At 38.4% G+C, this 20,512-nt stretch overlaps 1 protein-coding gene across 5 annotated transcripts in view; it reads left to right on the top strand.

The window, feature by feature from the left end:
* The window catches only part of MTHFD1L (methylenetetrahydrofolate dehydrogenase (NADP+ dependent) 1 like), a 134,701-nt gene that overhangs the window by 10,861 nt on the left and 103,328 nt on the right, over positions 1-20,512 (top strand). For all 5 annotated transcript variants that reach the window (XM_015858104.3, XM_015858105.3, XM_085541495.1 and 2 more), the window contains exons 8-12: positions 3,647-3,758; positions 8,241-8,320; positions 9,012-9,109; positions 12,078-12,251; positions 20,271-20,407. In XM_015858104.3, the coding sequence (XP_015713590.2) occupies positions 3,647-3,758; positions 8,241-8,320; positions 9,012-9,109; positions 12,078-12,251; positions 20,271-20,407 (601 nt within the window). The remainder of the gene's footprint in view (positions 1-3,646; positions 3,759-8,240; positions 8,321-9,011; positions 9,110-12,077; positions 12,252-20,270; positions 20,408-20,512) is intronic.

A 20,512-nucleotide genomic window follows, 5' to 3' on the forward strand; every position in this document is an offset into this window, starting at 1 on the left:
ACAGTGGATCATTTTATAGGATCATTGCAATTATTTAGGAGTAAAAAACAAAATGTTTGTGCAGGCTTGATGACAAAATAGTCTTTCAGTTATCTGGAATGTACAGTTACTCTGTACCATTATCATTAACTACTTGGCTTGAGTGTCTGCGTTGTTGTTTTAACATTCAGTGATCTATCTTGGGAGTGGGTGGTTCTTCTTAATCTGCTTCTACTTAAATCTTTGTGGAGAGAGCTGTATTTTGTTATGAGGTAAGGTTTCAGATTATTTGTTGGCATGGCTCTTCCCAACTGAAACAATATTTACTGGTGAGAAGGCAGGATACTACTCAGGTACTGCCTTACTCTGTCTCCAAACCATTGCCCAGCATGTTGTGGATGGTTTTGTGTGATGCCTTTGCTGGTTCTGCTCGCTGCGGGTTGGGATGCAGCACTTCCACCAGCAGTACTGCCTGATGGGTCACCCCACGGCCACCTGTCAATAGCTCCTCAGCTTCCTGGCAACAGTTGCCTGACGCATATGGTTCCGATCAGATGCATCCTCTGTCTGGAGACTGTGCAGTGTGTTTGTGAGGGAGGTTGGATGTGATGATTTCATAGGTCTTTTCCATCTCTAATGTCTGTGATTTATTTCTGATTTAGAAGATAAAGCCTGCACATGCCTCCCAAGGCTTTAGTAATTTATGACCAGTCAAAAGAATAGGTTATGGCAAAAAGGAAAAACAATAACAACAACAACAAAGCCAGGTAGGGCAGGGACATGACTTCTTTCAAAGGAAACCAAATTGCCCTAATGGAGATGAATCTCTTCCAAGGACACCCAGAATTCTCAAAGCAACTGTTTTACTTCCAGTGGATTCATTCTCCCAGTCAAACAAGTTTCTGGATGTCATTTAAAAAAAATATATCATCAAGGGGGTAAAAAAATCCATAAAGTGTTTTTTATGTATACTTCATAGACTCTCCCAACTATTGCACATAAAAATACTTGCTTATAGCAAGAGAGTTGAATATATATTTCTACTTCATTTTTCTCTTCTTTATATGTGCTTATTTTTTTAAACAAGGAAAAAGTCTGGATGGCTCTCTGAGCAGCAGCCTGATTGAGCTGTAGGTGTCTGTGTTCACTGCAGGGGAGTTAGACTAGATGGCTTTTTGGGGTCCCCTTCCAACACAAATGATTTTTTGATTCTATGAAATGGAAATGGTGGGAGGTGGGCTCTGAGCTTAGTACGTTCTCAGCCTGTAGAACAACTCTTCTTTGCCCTGTGATAAAAAAACATTTCATGGAGGCAGTAGGATAGGGCAATGAGGTAAAGGGTTTGTTTGTTTTTTTCAATGCACTTGTGGACATGACCAACTCCAGCCATTCACTATGTGAACGTTGTTAACAGATGAACACAGTCAGTTTTGTAGGCATTTTTTAACATAACAATTCGTAGTCATAGAAATGAATGTTTGGTCAGTTGTTTTCTGTCACTATAGTTACTTATTGTAGAATTGATCTGATATATGTTGTCTGAAAATTTATCAAGATTATCTCTTGTTACATACAGCTCTCATCTGGTTCATAGCTTCATGATGTGAAGCAGTGTACAAAGCTCAGAGTCCCTGTCCCAGAGACTTTGCATGTTCCTGACCATCAGTATATTGTAACTGCTAGAATATTAATTACATTTTTGTTACAGAAACACTGGATATGCATACCTGGAGATAATCATAGTGTTAATGTTTTCTGTGTTGATGTTATGGTAGCAGCTGCTTTCTTTTGTGGGAGCTGTTTGCTTCTTGTACTCTTGGTACACTGGAGTATTGTACAGTGTTATTTTATCCAAATTTGCTTGCAAATTCCACAGTCTAATTTGACTTGACACTGGTCAACCATTACTACTTATGTGATCTCCTAGGAGTGGCATGTAAGCTGATACTTGCAGCGGACACAGAAGAGTAGGCAATTTGGATAAGGCTGTTGAGACTGTACGTTTACAGGCAATCATAGGACTTCTAGTTGAAGCCTGAATCGGCTTGTAGCATTAGTCATCTGTCAAGCAAGTAAGCCTTCTCCCACACGTTTGGCTGTGTTTCCACATGTGAATCTCTGAGGAGGATTAGACCATTCATGTATCCTCTAAGGAGATGGAGCTTTCTTAGCTTTCTGCCTTTTCCGCCACAATTCCCCTTCTGGATGCTCAGCTGTGCCAAAAACGTGCTATCCTGATAGAATTTGTAGCTTTTCTTTCTTGGCAGGAGTGCTGGGCAGAGTTGCATCAGAGCACTTTTGGCCAAAAAAGAAGCTGGAATGCTTGTTGGTCACAAATCAGTTCATGGAGAGGTTTGTGTAGATTGCCACAGTTGTCATTTATTTACATTTTTCCTAAAATTTCCAAAATTACTGTCTTTTTGATACAGTTCTTTTGGGTCAGTGTGGTGCCCATATTTCCTAGAAGGGAAATATGGTCATCTTACTTTTCTAGAGCTGTTGGAGAGGGCCCAGAGGAGGGCCATGAGGATGGTCAGGTGGCTGGAGCACCTCCCCTATGAGGACAGGCTGAGGGAGCTGGGTTTGTTCAGCCTGGAGAAAAGAAGGTTGTGGGGTGACCTCATTGCATCCTTTCAGTACCTGAAGGGTACCTATAATCAGGAGGGGTGTAAACTCTTTGAAACTGCTGATAATAGTTGGACAAGGGGAAATGGTTTTAAGTTGAAAGAGGGAAGATTTAGATTGGATGTTAGGGGAAAGTTCTTTACTAGGAGAGTGGTGAGGTCCTGGAACTGGCTGCCCAGGGATGTTGTGGATGCCTCATCCCTGGAGGTGTTCAAGGCCGGGTTGGATGGGGCCCTGGGCAACCTGATCTAGTAAACATGGAAGTTTGGTGGCCCTGCCAGGCAGGGGGGTTGGAGCTTCATGATCCTTGAGGTCCCTTCCAGCCCAGGTCATTCTGTGATTCCTGTTGGAGTGGATTTTTATATATCTGCCTCTGATGCTATCCTTTATTTCATATTGATTCTGATAATTGTTACTGAGCCCTGTTTCAGAATAGGGAGGAAAGAAAGAAACTTATCTCTTTGATTATAAGAATTTTTTAAGTAAGCATTTTTGCTCTGACATCTGTAAAGTTGAACTAAATCAGAGGCACTGATTAGCAAGCATGAGCTGAGAAGCAAAGGGAAGCTTTAATTGGTATTCTTCAAAGGCACAGTGTTTGCAGATCAGGTCATCTTGCATTTGTCAATGCTGTCCAGGCTTTTTTCTTTCTCGTAAACTGACTGTACTTTTTATAATTACCTACTTACTGTCATTCAGTTGTTCTCTTTCTTGAGTCTCTCCAACTTACTGTATTGGACAGTACTTTGAACAGTTACACGGCTTATTGGTTGAAAATAGGTAATTCCCATAAAATGTTATTGGAGCTGTCTTTACTTTCTTGTTTTACTTTTTCAGTCTCAAATGCTATTGTTCATAAATATAGTGTGTGGTAAGAATGCAGTCATCAGTTTGGATTTTGTTTGCAAAAACTGCTCAAAATATTGTTGCTTCTATAAATCTGAAAATAATTTGCATATTCAAGAATGTGCTTCTGAGATTAAATATATTTTTTATTCTTTTTTTTTCTTGGGGATTGTGGTGGATTTTGGACTATACATAGCTTCAGCTTGCGGATGTGGTAGTAGCTGGCAGTCCGAAACCTGACAGTGTTCCTGTGAGCTGGCTAAAACCTGGAACCACCATCATCAACTGTTCTCCTGACTCGCTGTCAGGTAGGCCACGTTTAAAGTGAACAGTTCTTGAAAGTGACGTATGCCGAATCTTTGAAAGAAAGTGTTTGGCATATTGGTGGCCACACATTGTGATTAAAAGCTACATCTTTGTGGTGGGGGGTAGGGGCATTTGTACATGGGGGATGTGTGCATGTGTCTCTGATGTGTAAATAAGAATAAGATATCAGGTGAAGGAGGAGATACTGGAATATATTCTTTATATCAGGGTTGTTAAATAAGCAGTGATCCCATGGATTCATTCAGAGTTCATTGGATGACCGGTTATTTCTGTGTTGGTTTGTACAATGTGTTACGTTTTGAATTCTGTTGTCTCAGCTGGAGCATGGGGAAAAGGCAGTATAGAAAGAATACTGGCAAAATGCAAAGCAGAGTATGGTGCAAGAAGATCTAGAGAAATCTTGCATATCTCAGAACAGGCAAGATGTCCCCTGCAACTGTTACTAATACAAAATAAGTTTGGATTCCTCTTCACCGGCTCCCTTTAATATAACCTGGTTGTAGAAGAGTTATAGGTTCATTCATTTCTCCATTGAGAAATGTTGCAGAATTTTATTAGAAATAAGACTAAGAAAGCTTCCCAGATGTTACTATATTTCACTGCAGGAATTGCATTTCCTTTAAAATTCCTTCAGCAACTGTAAGGGTCTCTGGGTATTTTCTGTTTTTTTTGTTTTTTTTTTTTTATAGTACACATACCAATGTGATTGTTTGACTTGATGGCACCATGTTGTGAGAGAATAGGAAAATAAAGAAGTAAATGGGTAATGTGATGTATTTGGCAAAGCACATTAACTAATCACAAGTGTGCAGTGTGCTTATTAACATCTTTTGATATAAAACTGGGGAAATGGGCATAAGAACAAGGAGGAAGAGCTGTATGATTCTTAAACTAGATATGTTTCCTCAGGGCAAATTAAGCAGACGCTTCAAGCAGAGTTAATACAAGACCAGGTTTGTAATAAGGCAGCTGCCGTTCCCATGCAAAGTGTGGCCTTAGCAAGAGATACCTTTTGTTGTGCTTCTTGATGACCTCTTGATTTGAACATATGCTGCAGATGTGAGAGTTCTGGGTTAAATACACTCAGCTATCAAAAGGTAGTTAGTTCCTTCTTCCTCCCTGAACTGTGCCCTGATCTTCATGGGGAGTGCACCAAACCTTATCCCTTACTAATGCTGCACAACAGAAATAGGAATGAGAAAGAAAGGGAGGAGCAACAAGAGAATGGAGGTAGAACAGTAACACCTATAAATATATAAATGAAGAAAAATGACCCCTCTTCATTTTAGTCCTTTTCATCAGGAGCCACTGAGTTGTCCGATTTGGGGTGAAGCTGTGGGTCTGTGAAAGCAGTATGGGGTAATCTCCTTGTAGCCTGAGTGGCAGTGTTAGAGACTGAACTTCCCTAGCTCTGTGTGCTGCTGGTAGAAGTCTCGCTTCCAGTTACCCAGTTCCCACATTCCATTGCAAATAGAGCCAAGGTCTTCCCTTCACAGATCCAAAATTGGCACATTGTAACCTCTTGACATGACTTTAAGATACCTAAGTCTCAAGACCTGTCTGCTCTATAGTACCATTGATAATATTAGTATTTCCCTAAGAAAAAAAAATGCTGTTGGGAAAACATCTGAAATATGTTCACATACCACAGCAAAACTCATTCTTAAGGCAGGAAACAAAGTATCTACTACGTGCCAATGGAGTTTTTTATGTTTCTCATGTTGCTGCAGTTGTCTGTGTTAAGAAGAAAAGGCACTATGAAATATTAAAAAGATAGTTTAAAAATAAAATCATGTATCAAGTGTTGGTCTGTTTTTATGCTTTTGAGACTGTCAGAAACTTGGAGAAACTCTGTAAGAACAGCAGAAACACATTTTAGTAGCTTTTAGAAATGCTGGCCTGAAGACTTGCTTGAGAAGTACTTGAAACACAGGTGTCTGTCTGACAGGAAGAATGCACTTAGTTTAATTGCAAGGTATTTATTAAAAGTATATTTTGGAGTACTTATGGCCTTGGAGAAACCACTGACTTACAAATGACTTTTCACTTTCAGTGCGTAGTGAAATCTGTTTGGCTGGCATGCTCAGGAATTGTTACAGGATTTCTCTTGCTTTAGAAATCTCTAACTCAACGTTTGTGTTGGGGCCGCAGGAGCTTACAAAGCCTGAAAGCAACAATGGATGTGAAGTGACTTTTGTCATTGCTAGATGGTGGCTAGATGGTGTGCGCCGGTGGCACAGTGATAGGAATGCCATGTTGCAACACTGGAGGCCCAGGTCTGAATACCCTGTGGCACAAGTGGTAGAAGTGCCACTCTGCTGCACAGGAGGCTCGAATCCTGGGGGTTGGACTCGATGATCTCTAAGGTCCCTTCCAACCCGCATGAGACTATGATACTATGATTTCTGCCTCATGTAGCTACACAGGTAGCTTAACACACGGGCACATTTCAAAAGCACTCCTAAATTTGCAAGGATGTGGTTATATTAGGTAGCTGTAGTGATATAAGCCAGGAGAGTAGAGCTAAAAGTGCTTGTTCCAAACTAATGGAATTCTTTCTCCTTAAAAAAAAAAGAAAAATAAAAAATCTGATAGAATTGCAATTGTTTTAAAGCATCTTATTATGCTGCACTAATTATTTGGGCATCTAGTGCCTCTTGCAGGAAAACATTTGATTTGTGAATGTATAGAAATGAAAAATGAGTTTCTGAACAAAAAAACCCCCCAAAACAAGATTATTTGGGACTTGATGACCAACTCCATTAAGGTCACTGAAAAGCTCGAGCCCACGTGGTTTAGTTATCTAAGTGGGAAATGTGACCTTTTCTCCCATCTCTATTCCAATCCTATCTGCCTGCCTGTATAGCTGTGTGCTGCCAGTAGATGGGCCTTTGTCAGGGTGAGGCAGAGGAGGGAGTGCAGTGCCTGCAGTTCAGCTGATCTTCTGGCCAAAACCCAAGGCAGAGAGTGTTATTCCAGCTCCCATCTGGAAAACGTATCCTGAGTGAGCTGTTGCAATCCTGTGGTTGTCCTCTTAGCTCATGTATGCTCTGGCTTCACCTTCACTCTGTAAAAGTCTGGTTAGTGTTAGTGTGGTAAGCGCGTAGCATAGGCAAGCTGGGAAATAGTCTTTATTGAAGAGAAACATCCAATACCAATATGTATTTACATGTATGCTAGCTCCCTCCTGATAAAAAAAAAAAAAAATCACATTAAGCCAAAAACAAAAAGTTGAGATGTTTCTGCAAAGCACAGCTGTCTGAAAGGGGATTTTAAAGTCCGTTCTTCCTACTTCATTTGTCTCTTTGGCTGCTCTCCCAGCCCTGTCTCAAGGCAGCAATGCTTAGCTTATGACTCTGATGGGCTCTTCCAGTAAGGCTCCTGTGCTTGAGCTGAGCATATTTCCAGAAATTTTTATTTATTTATTTATTTATTTTTAACACTGAGTGTTAATACAAAAAGGTGGCCTTTTAGATACTCTCTGAGTTTAGTATCAATACTGGCCTCTTGCTGCCCAGTTAGGTTTGGCATTGAAGTGCAGATGACTGCTGGTAAGGTGGGTTGAGGAAGGGTTTGACAGTGCACTGAGCAAGGGTGGAGGTGCCTGCTGGTGAGCCCCTGCCTCTCAGTGCTGGTACAAAGGCGTAAGAAGGTACTGCAGTACTTTTGCTGAGCACTGGGTCCAGCCCGAGGCTCCCAACCTCTGCTACCATGGGGGCAGCAGCTCTGAGGTGGACGTTTTGTGATAGCTGTAGGCAGGGTGAGTTCAGGGAAAGCTTGGCTTGGTCAGGGTTTGTGCTCTTAATTCCCTTGAGGAGAGAGGCTAACAGTGTCAGCGTACAGTTGTTATCTTCTATTGTAATTATGTCTACGCCCTTTGGAATGAGACAAGGGTTGTGCTATGCCCGTAGAGACTAGGATGTGAATTCTGTCTTGAAGAAAATCCATCTAGATAAAAGTCAATAAGCAATAGCAAGTGCACAAGCCAAAAGGGGAATTGCGGGTAAATGACAAATGGTATGTTTAGCTAGGGTAGCTAATGTATGCTTATTGTATAATGCGTTACCACTAGAAACAATCATAACTGTCTTTTAAGTTGGAGTCACTGTACACTGTACAGCCTCTGCAGACTATCTGCTCTTGCTTTCCCTTCTGCCTCTTCCCTCCTCCCCTCCCAAAAAATCCTGTTGCTCCAAGTTTTCTTTTTCCAGTATGTTGTATGTTTTGTTGTATGTATGTGTATATTTGCAAAATACACGTCAGAGCATACAGTTGCACTCCGGTTATTGCACTGTATCAGCCCTTAACAAGCTTTGCAGGATCTACCTATAATTTTGGCAATGGTACTGTTAACTTGTTAACCTAAGTCAGCATCATAATTACTTTGTCTGGGTGTAGCTTCAAGTGTAGTTGTTCCCACTCGAAAAAAGCCTCATAATTTGTGTGATGTTCTTATTTTACAGAGAAACACAACTATGGTCAGAAAAACAGCAGTACTACTGAAACTGCAGTTTGTTCTGTTGCAGCAGCAATGCGAATGCAGGTTGGTATAACTTGAAATGTTATAAAACTTGTTGTTCTTCCTGTGAACTGTAGAAACTGCTTCCACAACTTCATTACTTGCCTCTTGTTTTCATGGCAATTCTTAATCAGTTGAGATGAGTCATGCCTGTTGCAGTTAGGTACACAGAAAATTAAACGTGTCACAGCTCTGATACCTGTAGTAAAGCTTGCCAGAAACACTTTTATCAGTACTCTGATGTTACTTCTTGCAAGGTCATGAAGATTATTTGTATTTGAACACCTTTTATTTTTTTCCTGTCCTGTGATGGATAGATGGTCCAGAAATGTGTTGTTTTATTTGGAAGCAGCACAAATTGGTCAGTGAGTGATTAATATCTTCGATACTTTCTAAAACTTGAGGAAAATAATAGTAATTCTCAGTTTAACCAGAATAAAAATTTTGAGTGTCTAATTAGAGATCTTTTTTTCTGCCACTTATTGTGTTAATAACATTGTCTCCTTTTGAAATCTGAACAAACAATGGCACAGCCATGGAGCAGCAGTTGTTTTTTCTTTCATCTTGAAACCATGAGATGGAACATTTATGTGTTTTGGTTTTTTATTAGCTTTTGCCATAAAAGGTTATTTTGACTTCCTCTTGACATCATTTGGAATTAGCATTCAGTATTTATGGTGCAGCTGGTGTGTGCTGATTTCTTGTTTAAAAACAGAACATGGTAAAAAATACAGAGCGATGGATCCAATCCCAGCAGCTCAGGAAGTGGGATCTCCGCTGCTTGAAGCTTCAGCCCCTCTCACCAGTGCCTAGGTAATAAATGGTTTTGTTTTTGTTGTTCTTTTGTTTATTTTATTTCTTAAAAAAAAAAAATAAAAAAAATGCAAAGTGTTAAATGTGTCAATAAACCTAAATATATTCCATATCTAAGTTTTAGTCTGCTTATCTCATCTGCAAAAAAAACCTCTTCAGAAAGCACTGTCACCCCTCTCTATGGCAATGTGTGTTTATTGTACATGTATATGCATATTTAGCATACAATGCTATAAAGTACAACTTGTTGTAGGACTTCCATTTCTTTGATTACTCTGTAGCTTTGTGTCTCTTTCTCCTTTTAAATATAACATACAATATCAGATGGAAGGTATCCTGCAATAAAATACAATCTTATAGCAGTACACAGCATTGCATGGAAGCAGATGGAGTTTTCATTGAAAATTAGGAAAGCTGCTAAAGTGCTAAATCTAGGAACATCTGCTTTTTGATTTCTGTGAGAACTGGGTGTTGAAGTGTTTTCAAAGGTTTTGGAAACAAATGGAGGATTTTCATGCAGAAAGCAATCTCCATGACATAGGCTGAGTAGATGTAGATCCTTCCCCACATCTCTTAAATCTTATATTTCATAAATTATGATTTGATGCTGGCAATAGTGTACTCCTTGGTTAACAGTTCTCATTCATGCAAGAAGAACCAACATTGCAGATTTGCAGCTTAATACTGAATGACGTACCTTACTGAATAATTTCAGTATTTCAAATATGTATGTAAGCATATAACTATAAAGTAAGTGAGCTAGCAGTAAGTGTAGTGTTCTAAAGATCAATTATAATCAGGTCTTTAATTTCATGTGTTTTAGAAAAGACATTTCATCTGGAAATGTACACTAACATAACGTTTTGTTTGTTTTGTTGAAGGTTCCTAAGGGAACTTCAGATGAGGAAATGACAACAGCAGTGGTTTTAGCCAGGGAGAACAGTTGGCATCCATTTTACTTGACAAATATTTGTAATTTATATATCTAAAAATCCATTCTTTCAATTTAATTAAAATTGTGCAGTTTATCAGTTTTACTCCTTCCAATTTCTGCTAGTTGTGGCTCCTGCAGGATGGGAAAAGTCCTAATTGCCTGAGAGAGGGCAGTGTTTGTGGCAAGAGAGCTGAGGGAAATAGGAAGGGCTGAGAGTGCTGCAGAGAGTCTTGATAGTCTGTCTTGAGATCTGAAACAATAGCATCTGTCTTTTAGTACGGAGAAAGATTTTATTTAGTCGGAAGTTTGTTTGTTGTGTTGTGTTGGATTTTTTTAAAGTAACAACAAAAAACAGCATGTTCACTTTCTGTCATGCAAGTCTACACCCTTCTTCCCTTGCTGAGTACTTCAATTGCTTGATTGAAAAAATAGGTCACCGTACAGTTTTTCTTTGTTTTAACCTTCAAGGGACCACAGTGCCACCACCTAACTAATGTCTCTTCGGTACTCAAGTTGTTTTTATAGATATAGTTTGAAGAAAGCTAAATATTCTTTCTGTGTCTTGTGATGTTTGTAAAACACTAAACCATGTGCTCTTTATACGTTTTTATGGCTAATTGTGATTGAAGAAATGCATAAGAGAGCTGAAGGTATATCCTCCTATGCAAGAGGATGTGCTTGGTATGCCCTTGGAAGTGGTCAGATCCCAGCTGAGTCCATGCAGCAAAAGGATCTGCGGCCCACTGAGTGCTATGGTTGAGTAGCTACTTGCCCTATTGTATTTGACTGTCTCAGATAGGATGATTTCTACCTTTGCATGTAATTAAACAACGGTCACATTTTAGGTTATCAATATCTTCAAAGAAATGCATGCAATTAAGCTGACGCAAACTGATGGTTTGCTGGTGGATGCGCAACAGCTAAATCCATGCTTGGAGCTGAGGTTTGGCAGTAGTTCTGTGTTAATCTGTGGATATTTGAGGTCTTGCTGACTGTTTGAAAGTCCTGGACATTAGCTTTGATGCTGTTGCCAGATTATGTCTTAAAAATATTGTGATCAACCAAGACTACAGGAAAAAGTTTAGCCCGGATAGGCTGAAAGTAATTAATCTCTTGGTAATTTTTTTTAGCCAATTTTCATGGTGGTGCAAGCAATTCAAAGCTAAGGGAGATGACTCTTCAAATCTTGTGTGCCTGACCCTGGGCACTACTGCTTCTGGAGCTCACAGCTGCTAAGTGCTTTTGGGAGCTGCAGGGAAAACTAGTTTGAATTCATACAATAAAAATCCATGGAGAAATGTTATATCCAAAGAATCCAGGTGGTCTAGGTCAGGAACTGTGGATGCCTAGTGTCCGCAGGCTGTAACCACCTTCCCTCAGGAAGCACTTGCTCCATGTCCTTCCTCTTTTTCAGGCTGCCACTTGCAGTCCTTGTAGGAAGTAGTTTATAAGCTCAATGCACTTCTGTTCTGAATCCTGTGCATTAACCGTCTGATGTGTGGCAGCTTTCAACTTATCTGCTTTAAAGTTCCAGCTCCTCATGGGGGAGTAGCGAGGCTTAGGTCACTTGGCAGTGCCCTCTGATGAAAGGCACAACATGCACAGGTTTAACTAATGTGTTTATGTGATTCTTGGCCAAGCAACATATGTGCTTTTTACTGAAGTGTATGTGCTACATGCACTTCCTGGGAGGGAGGAGAAGAAAAACACAAACAGAAACATTCATTCCATTAGGATGTGCTGGACCGTCCAGAAGATAGTCTCTAACTTGAGATGAAAGCATTATGTAGTCTTTGGAATCTGATTAAATGAGAGAACACTGTGAAAGTATAACAATTAACAAACACTGCATGTGATTTTCAATATTATACTAGGTGTAGCCGATGTTTAGATTTGGTTAATAAAATGTGAGAGAAGATTGAAAAACTGATTACAATAACCCCATTGTTGGAGTATTTGCTGTTGTTTTGTGTTCTGTCGTCGACCACCTAAGCTGAGACAAATCTCCTGGCTCCTATTTGTTTTCTTTTCCAGTGATATTGAGATTTCCCGAGCGCAGAGTCCAAAAGCTGTTGATGTACTTGCCAAGGAGATAGGATTGCTTACAGATGAAATTGAAATCTATGGCCAAACCAAAGCCAAAGTACGTTTGTCCCTGCTGGAAAGGTTAAAGGATCAACCAGATGGAAAATATGTTCTAGTTGCTGGGTAAGAATGCGCAGTAATGTGATTAATGTACACCCTTTCCACTCATATTAATATAAACATGCAGCTTACATCTTTGATATACTGCATGAATAAAAACCCTGACTGTTTGGCTGTATTTTTTTTCTGCTCTGAAAGCATGTTGTTTTTGATTTATTTCTTTTTTTTAACTAATGCAGCCCTTCTGTTACTATGGAAGTATATTCTCTAAAGGTAGTTTTTTTCTAAGTTTCTTAATCTTGTCTGCTGTTGTGTGCTTTCTTATTGCTTTATACGCATGTTAAATGTTTAACTTGAGTATTTAAGTCTGTGTGTGTTGTGGCTGTTTATAAACAAACTTTAGCAGAAGCTGCCTGCTAATCTTTTGATATTAACAACAAATACCTTTTTTATTGAAAAATAGATTACATATTTAAATAAGCCATGTTTTTTGTCCGAAATGTAGACGTGTCTCCAGGCAGGCTTATCCTGCTCTCTGTTCCCAGGATTACAGCAAATACTATGCTCAACAGGACTTATGTGCTTCTTTTCTGAAGAGCTGCTTTTTCTTTTTTCCACTCATTTAGTGACATAACACTTTTTCATTCACCTGGTTTCTTAAGTGGAATCTTCTAATTGTGAACAAATGTTATGGTGTTCATTAATATTTCAAATGAAATTTGTTCTTCATGGTCTGAATGTCAACTGGACATTAGGAAATATTACTTCTTGGAAAGGGTGGTCAGGCACTGCAATGCACTGCCCAGGGGGGTGGTGGAGTCGCTGACGATGGGGGTGTTCAAGAAACGTTTGGATGTTGTGTTGAGGAATATGATTTAGCTGGGAAGTATTGGTGATGGTTGGACTGGATGATCTTATAGGTCTTTTCCAACCTTGATAATTCTGTGATTCTGTGAATAAATCTTTAGAGTTGCTTCTTTGTAAATAAAACCAGTTGGATTTCAAATATATAGCTTTAGACAAATCCAGAAGGAGAAAGCTGTTCTTAACTAGTTTAATCTACCTGTTCCTCAGTCAGATAGTGTTTAGCAAACTGTTTGCTGTAGTACCTTCATGTTTTAGTACCTTTCTGTGGAGACTGCCTGTATTTCTGGCATTGTCTGAAGTGGATCTATTGTAGACTTAGAGTTCTAATGTTATAAAGCTGAGGAAAATGAGTCATGAAGCTGTCTTCAAACCTATATTATAGAACAGAAATATATAAAGATGTTCCTGGAGGACTTTGGAGAAGTTATTTAAGATATGGAAAAAATATCTGGTTGAGCCAGTTCTCTATTTTGGTAGACTTTTATCTTTTGTTTTCTTGGGACTGAATTGCAGTATAGGCCTTCTCTTCTGAAGGAGTTTGAAGTTTGAAATATTGTACCTATTAAAAAATGTATTCAGTGTGTGTTCATGTGTTCTCAGCTGTTCTTGTTTGCTAATTGGCTGTGGCAGAAAGCTATTTTAACAAAGCTGAGGAGCTGCATCTGGTAAGAGAATGTTTAGTACAATGAAGACTGAATACCACTTGGATATAGAAACTGAAGCAAAACAATACTTTCATTTGTTTTCTTCAGACTCTACCTGCCTAGGCAAGGTCAACTAAAACTTGTCAGCTGGGTTCTTAATGTAGGCTTACCATAAGTACAGATAATTAGTAACTATTTTAGAAAGCTGCACTGTATAGGTTTTCAGCCTAATTTATCAAGACTTCACAGGAAACATTTAAGATACATATGCTTATACTTCTGAGTCTTTAGACTGATGGATGTATTAACTGTGTTTGATAAGGGTGTATGATGGAGGTGTCCCCGCCTATAGTGGGGGGTCGGAACTAGATCATCTTAAACGTCCCTTCCAACCCAAACCATTCTATGATTCTATGTCAACTTTTCGTAAGCAAAGGAAGTGAAAAGCATGTGTGTGTGTCTTCAGCAATGTGGAGAGTATCCATCTATCCATGATGCAGCCATAGACATTTGTGCCTGTAATAGAGCATAAGTGTTTCATGATGTTTAGAAGTTATGAATATATCATGCAAATACTTTTTTAGTTTATTCCTTGTTGTTGATCTGAATAGCGACCAAGTTATATATTTTGATTTACAGGAATGGTTAACTTTTTTAAAACATTGCTACTCATTCAGAAGTTTTACAGGCAGTTTCTGAGTGCACACAAGTACAATTAAATGCAATGCTTATTTGGTGTGCTGAAAAATCAGTTTGGTTCAAGTTAATTTACTCAATAATTCAGATGAAGACGTTCCTCAGTAAATTCCATTTTTGTCTGTGTTGAGAGCATTATTCCTTCCCCCTCCTTGCTTTTTTTTTTTTCTTTTAAATTCTTATCTCTTACTACTTTTTTTTTTTTTTTTTTTTTTGCGTGTGTGTGTGTTTGTAATTTGCTGTAGAACTCATTCAGAGGCATTGGGGTCAGACTCACTCTTATCTTGGAGTAATTAGCTTCTCTGCATCAACTGCCAATGTTCAGGCTTTTAGAATGCTAAAACAAATTCTGTTGTGGGATATGTTAACTTAAACTGCTTCCCATTCATTGCACAATGTGAATATGCAAATGAACAAAGCTTATGCATGACATAGTAGCTACATTTCGTGTCCAGGGTAACTGGTTCATGCATTCAAGCATGTAGACTGGGTAATGGTAAACACAACATGAAACCTTCATATAAAATGTGTTGCACTCTGTGTCTTTCAATCACTTGTTTTAAATGCAATGATGAAATATAATGTTTGTTTGTTTTTTTTCTTGGCAAGAAGTATGTTGGTTTTTGAATGCTGAAAAACTTAAAATTAATGTTTTTTCCTAAATTTAATAGATTGTTTTGTGATGAACCAGCTTTTTTGTAAGATAAAAATGCACTTGAGTAAGTGCTGGCTTAATGCTTGTTGAAGCTGTATGATGGTAACTATTTTGGGAACAGAATTTCAGATTTGAAATTGAATTTACTGTGGGTAGGTATGTATTGGATTGTATTTCTGCTCACTGTATTTCTTGGCCCAGAAGTGCTTAAAAGAAAAGATGTAGACGTACAGGAAAAAAGAAAAATATGGGGAAGAATAAATAGTGCATCAACACAATGGTATTTTTTTCTGAAACAGTTGACAATCCAAAGTAAAGTCATGGCTGAGACCATAATGTATTTGTAGTATCATCGAGTAGGTGCTGATGGGGATTATCTTCTCTGAAACCTTATTGACTATTGAGAGATTGTATTGTGAATTCTTCAGTCTTTCACTGGTCTTGTTCAGTCATTGTAGTTCAACAGCTATCACTGTACTCCATAGCTGGAAGCTCCAGTCTCATTTTAGAGATGACACTGCAATGTTGTCATGCTGTAAGTGACATGAGTTCCAATTCTTCTGTGCTCAGAAATAAATTTTTGACAGTTGTAATCTTGGGCGAGAGATTTATTTAGGTAAGGCTGTCGTTCATGAGAACTCTCTTTCCTACCCCTTGATTGCAAGATTTCACAGGTATCCACATGAAACAATGGAATGGTGAAATCATTACAATGTTTGAAGTAGCTGATTCTGGTGAGCTGAAGATAGGAAACTGGAAGAGTTGTCACATCCAGTAGAGTTCTTACTGGAAACAGAATGGCTGTGGTAACTGAAGAGGTTACAGCTGATGCAGTGTATCATTTCACTGTTTGTTTATTTTCTCTTTGTCAGATCTCATGTAGCTTTCCCACAGAAGTAGCTCCACTGTAAGCTAATGTGATGTATAACAAACAAACAAAAAGTCTGCATGTTCTTATCTTTGTTTTGATATACATAAAGAGAGAAGGCTTCCCAGTGTTATGGAAAACTCACTTTGCCAGGGAGCTGATGACCACTTGGTAGATTGCAAAGTTAATTTAAGGAGGGAAATGACTGTGAGTTTTCTGTGTTTAGACTGAAAACATATTAAAGAAATGTGAAGAAGAATACAAATATGAGTAAAAATCTCTTGACGTTCATTAAAATTTACTGTATTTTAAAGGTTTTTTTTCCCTAGATTTGCATGAGGTCAAAACATAGCATTGCATATCTGTTTAAAAATGCACAACTGAGCTAAAGTTAGCCTCTGGCGATTGTAATTTTATACTCATGTGAGCTAGTGACCTCAGTTGCAAGTGTGTAGGCTCAGTAGTGTAGCCAGCAAAAACATCTAAATGTCTACAAAACTGTCTAAATGGATTATTTTATTTATAAAAACTGATCAAAGTAGGCCAGGTACAAAAGGGAAGATATTTAAAGTAAACTTTCTAAGGAAATGATTGGAATGAAAATCTGTTTCACTTTTGGGCTTTTTATTTTAACTTTTTAGAGTTGGTTTTTAAAACTGAGGTTGAGGTATCTATTGAAACTATTAAATGACTTTAATTCTTAGTGCTTATCCAATAGTCTTTGGACTGCTGTTGAACCTCTCAAAGTCAAAGGTATCCTGCCATGATGTCACATGTGAGATGAGAAGTTGAAGACAAGTGATGGTCTGGACCAAACTCACTTTACTGAATACTGTGATTTGCAGGAGTCCTTGTGATTCGATAATTCTGTTATGTGGAAAGAGTCTCAAAAGTCAGGTTTCTTTTCTTGACTTATCAGGGATTTGTGCCCATTCCTACCTACTCCAGTGGACAAGAATTCTTACAAGTGTGTCACCCAGGAGCTGTAGACTAATTAGGGAAGTTTGTTTGCTGGTTTTCTTAATCCATCACAGCTGCCTTTGTACATTTTGAGCATTTAGATCTTCATTTAAGTAACTCTAATTCCACAAAAACTGTGGGTCCCACAATTTCTCAGAAGGGAAGAAAACTGATTAAAACCTATTTGAGGAATACATTGAAAATGTAGACTCTTACAGCCAAGCAGATTTTATATAGTGAAGATTATAATTGCTGTGATATGTAACTGTAGATTTCTGTGTGCTTGCAGGAGTACACTGGGGAGCATAAGCTTGCTTTAATTCAGTTTTTTAACCCTCACTTGTTGATGGTTAGTTCTCTCAGAGCACCACATTCATATTGGGGATGTGTCTGGTGCTGAGTACTGGTGTACTGAGAAATCTAGTCATATAGAAAATGACAGACAGGTTAGCAGAGTATTTTAGTAATGTGTCACTTGATGGTGTGGATCTTCTGGAACTATTCTTCATGGAGCTGCCAATGTGCCTTTTGGCTGTGGTTGAAGTATTTGCCTTTTTCATTTTCCTTTCCTATACTGAACAGAATGACAGAATCATAGAAGTGTAGGGGCTGGAAGGAACTTCTGAAGATCATCTAGTCCAACCCTCCTGCCAAAGCTGGCTCCCTAGACCACGTTGCACAGGTAGGCATCCAGGGGGATCTTGGATGTCCCTAGAGAAGGAACCTCCAAAATCCCCTTGGGCAGCCTGTTGCAGTGCTCTGTCACCCTTACTGTGAAGAAGTTATTATGCACATTTGTGCAGAACTTCCGATGGTTTGTTGTGGGGCCATTTCCCCTTCTCCTGTTGCCATGCACTGCTGAAATAAGTCTGGCCTGTCACATGTAACAGTAAACTGTATCTTTAACTTTTTCATGAGAATCGTAAAATCCCTAGACCTCTCTGCATGCCAAATTAGTCTGCCCTCAGAGGCATTTGAAAAAGCTAGTGACAATCTCTCTGAATCCCATCAAATGTGAATGGTGTTTAAAGATACCAGTTACCATCGACCAGAACCACTGTACAAGTTATAGTTGTTCTGTTATCAGTGTAACTGTTGTATGCACTGAGTCTTTTGATTTTGTGTGAAGTCCTTTTTTTTTTTTTTTTTTTTTTTCTTGGTTGGCTTAGTTTCACTTTTTTAAAAAACTAATAGCTTTAAGTGTTGTTATCTTGTTAAGTCTTTGAATGAGTGCAGTAATGCCTCAAGATTAGTTTTTTATTATCTAAATCCGGCTTTAGTACACAGGAATAAGAGGATCAAGTGAAAGAGATTATGGCAATAGACAATAGTGAATGAAGCAGTAGAACAAGGAGAAACTATGCTAGTAATGATTTAGAGAGGTTTTGGGCAACCAGTGTTAGAACAGTAGCTAGGGGAGTGAATCTGATTGTGAAAGTAAGTTAATCTGTTTGTGATGTTCTAAAAGAAAGTGTCCCAGGAAGAAAGCAATGATACCAGAAACAGTGGTAGGAAAAATGGAAGTGAGCTGTTTTTTCCCATAGAAAAAAAGATCTTAACTAGGTTTGTCTCTTGTTGCTCACATTATTCCAGACGTGTCTAACAAAGGCTTTGCTGCTGCTGCTTTTTGAAAAATAACGGGATCCAATGATATAATAAATTCATTTGCAACAAGTTAATGTTTGTCATGTGTTCAAATTTTGTAGGACAAAAAATTTTGTCAGTTTGGATTAACTGAACTAAGCTGCATCTTACAGGCAAGGAGACACATGTGACAATTTTCTTAGTGCTGTTATGCAATTTGAATTGTGATCTGAGGACAGCAATGCCTTATGAAAATTACTAGTTGGTAAAGGAAGTGTTTCTAATTAGCACTAGATGTGTTAGGTCAGGTTTTGAAGATGTAATGTGATAAGGGTTACTTTTTTATCTAGGATATGTGTGTATGCTTGTAACTCCTTGGGAATGAAGATTAATTCTTAATGACAGCTTCAGTAAGGTACTTCTCTACTGGTGTTGGAGCCAGCAAAGATAAGAATGATTGCACTTAGCCAAAAAGCAAAACTTCAAAATTTAAATCAGAGTGATGTGTCTGGGGTGGACTAGGGCTTTCTTCTTTTCATGGTCAGAGAGAGAAATGTGCTTCAGATGAATAGCTGGAATGTGCTTTTGAAACTGAGAGGTGCCTTCCTGCTTTAAGAAAAGAAAGAACCATCCCCCACACAGACTTTTAGCATGGATCATGAACAAATATGATGGAAGCAGAGAGGACATCATTTATCCTGACATGTCTTTCATTCACAGAGCCTTTTGCATGTGAATTCAACAGTGACTGTAGAGACCATTTTACTGGTTAAAAAAAAAAGTCATGTGCTGAAGCTGAGGGAGCGCACCTCCTGAGCTGCATCTCTCAGAAGTGATTAGAATGCGAGTTGCTCAGAAAACAGGGAGGTTTTTGTTTGCTTGCTTATTTGTTTTCCATTGTCCGATATACATTATTCTTCTGTCAATCCATAAATATGTTCACTCCTTCATCCATCACCTGAGATGGAGGTCGGAAAGTGACTGTTGAAGCTTTCCACTTCAGAAAGTCAACCATAATTATCTCTTCATTAAAGAGGCAAGCATAGAGTGTTCGAGTGGAGGTTAGTGTCTCTGGTTTGTGATTGGATGTCTTTCTGAAATACTGTCCTATTCCAGACATGGCTTCTTTGTAGCATGAAGTTTTTGAGCTGTTGCATAGGAGATCAGACTGTAACAGCGGTTGTCCCTCATCACCCTTAAATCTGCAAAAGTATTGAGAAAATTAAATGCAAAATAAATCATGTTTAGTTAAATATACTGACTTTTCTGTCCTGTTTTATTTAAAGAACAGTTGATCTGTCATTGCTGAGTGTTATGATGATGTGTCAGTTAGAGACGGATAGCTAAGCTCTGCAAACAAAAGTGTTGGTTGTTTAATTTAAAATATGTGATTTTTTCATTCATAGTTTCAGCAGTGGGAATAAAATATCTCCTGCATTGCAAAAGAAAAGTATTAATACTTGCCCGGAGTATCTTGATGGATGGTTTGTTAATGAAACTGGTGAGACTTTTGTGCTGTAATGGAAATGTCTAAATTCAATAAATTCTTTTTAGAACTTTTGCCAAAATAATCTTCTCTTTTTCTGCTATCATAGTAAATTGCTTAAATAGAAGACACATGTATATTGGCATTCCAGCTTGAGCTAGGGAATAACATTGTGGCAGTATTTTTGTGGAGATAAAGTAATCTTATTGAAATTTTATTGTACAAATATTCTTCATTGAAATCAAAAGCTGTCAGTTGTGATATCCTTAGCAAGGCTGACATCGGCAAAGAATTCAATTAATCTCTTTCCTTCTTTTGCTAGAATAACCCCTACGCCCCTAGGAGAAGGGAAAAGCACAGTCACAATTGGACTTGTTCAGGCTCTTACTGCACACCTTAAGATTAATTCCTTTGCTTGTCTTAGACAACCTTCCCAAGGACCTACTTTTGGAGTTAAAGGTATGTAATATTTGCAAAGTGCACTATGTGTTTCAGATTAAAAGGAAATACTGCATTTTTCTTAAATCCTTACTTACTTCACTAATGCAATAGTTTGACTTAATT

Source organism: Coturnix japonica, chromosome 3, assembly GCF_054131305.1.
Source record: "Coturnix japonica strain WE chromosome 3, WE-NBRP24, whole genome shotgun sequence".
NCBI lineage: Eukaryota > Metazoa > Chordata > Aves > Galliformes > Phasianidae > Coturnix > Coturnix japonica.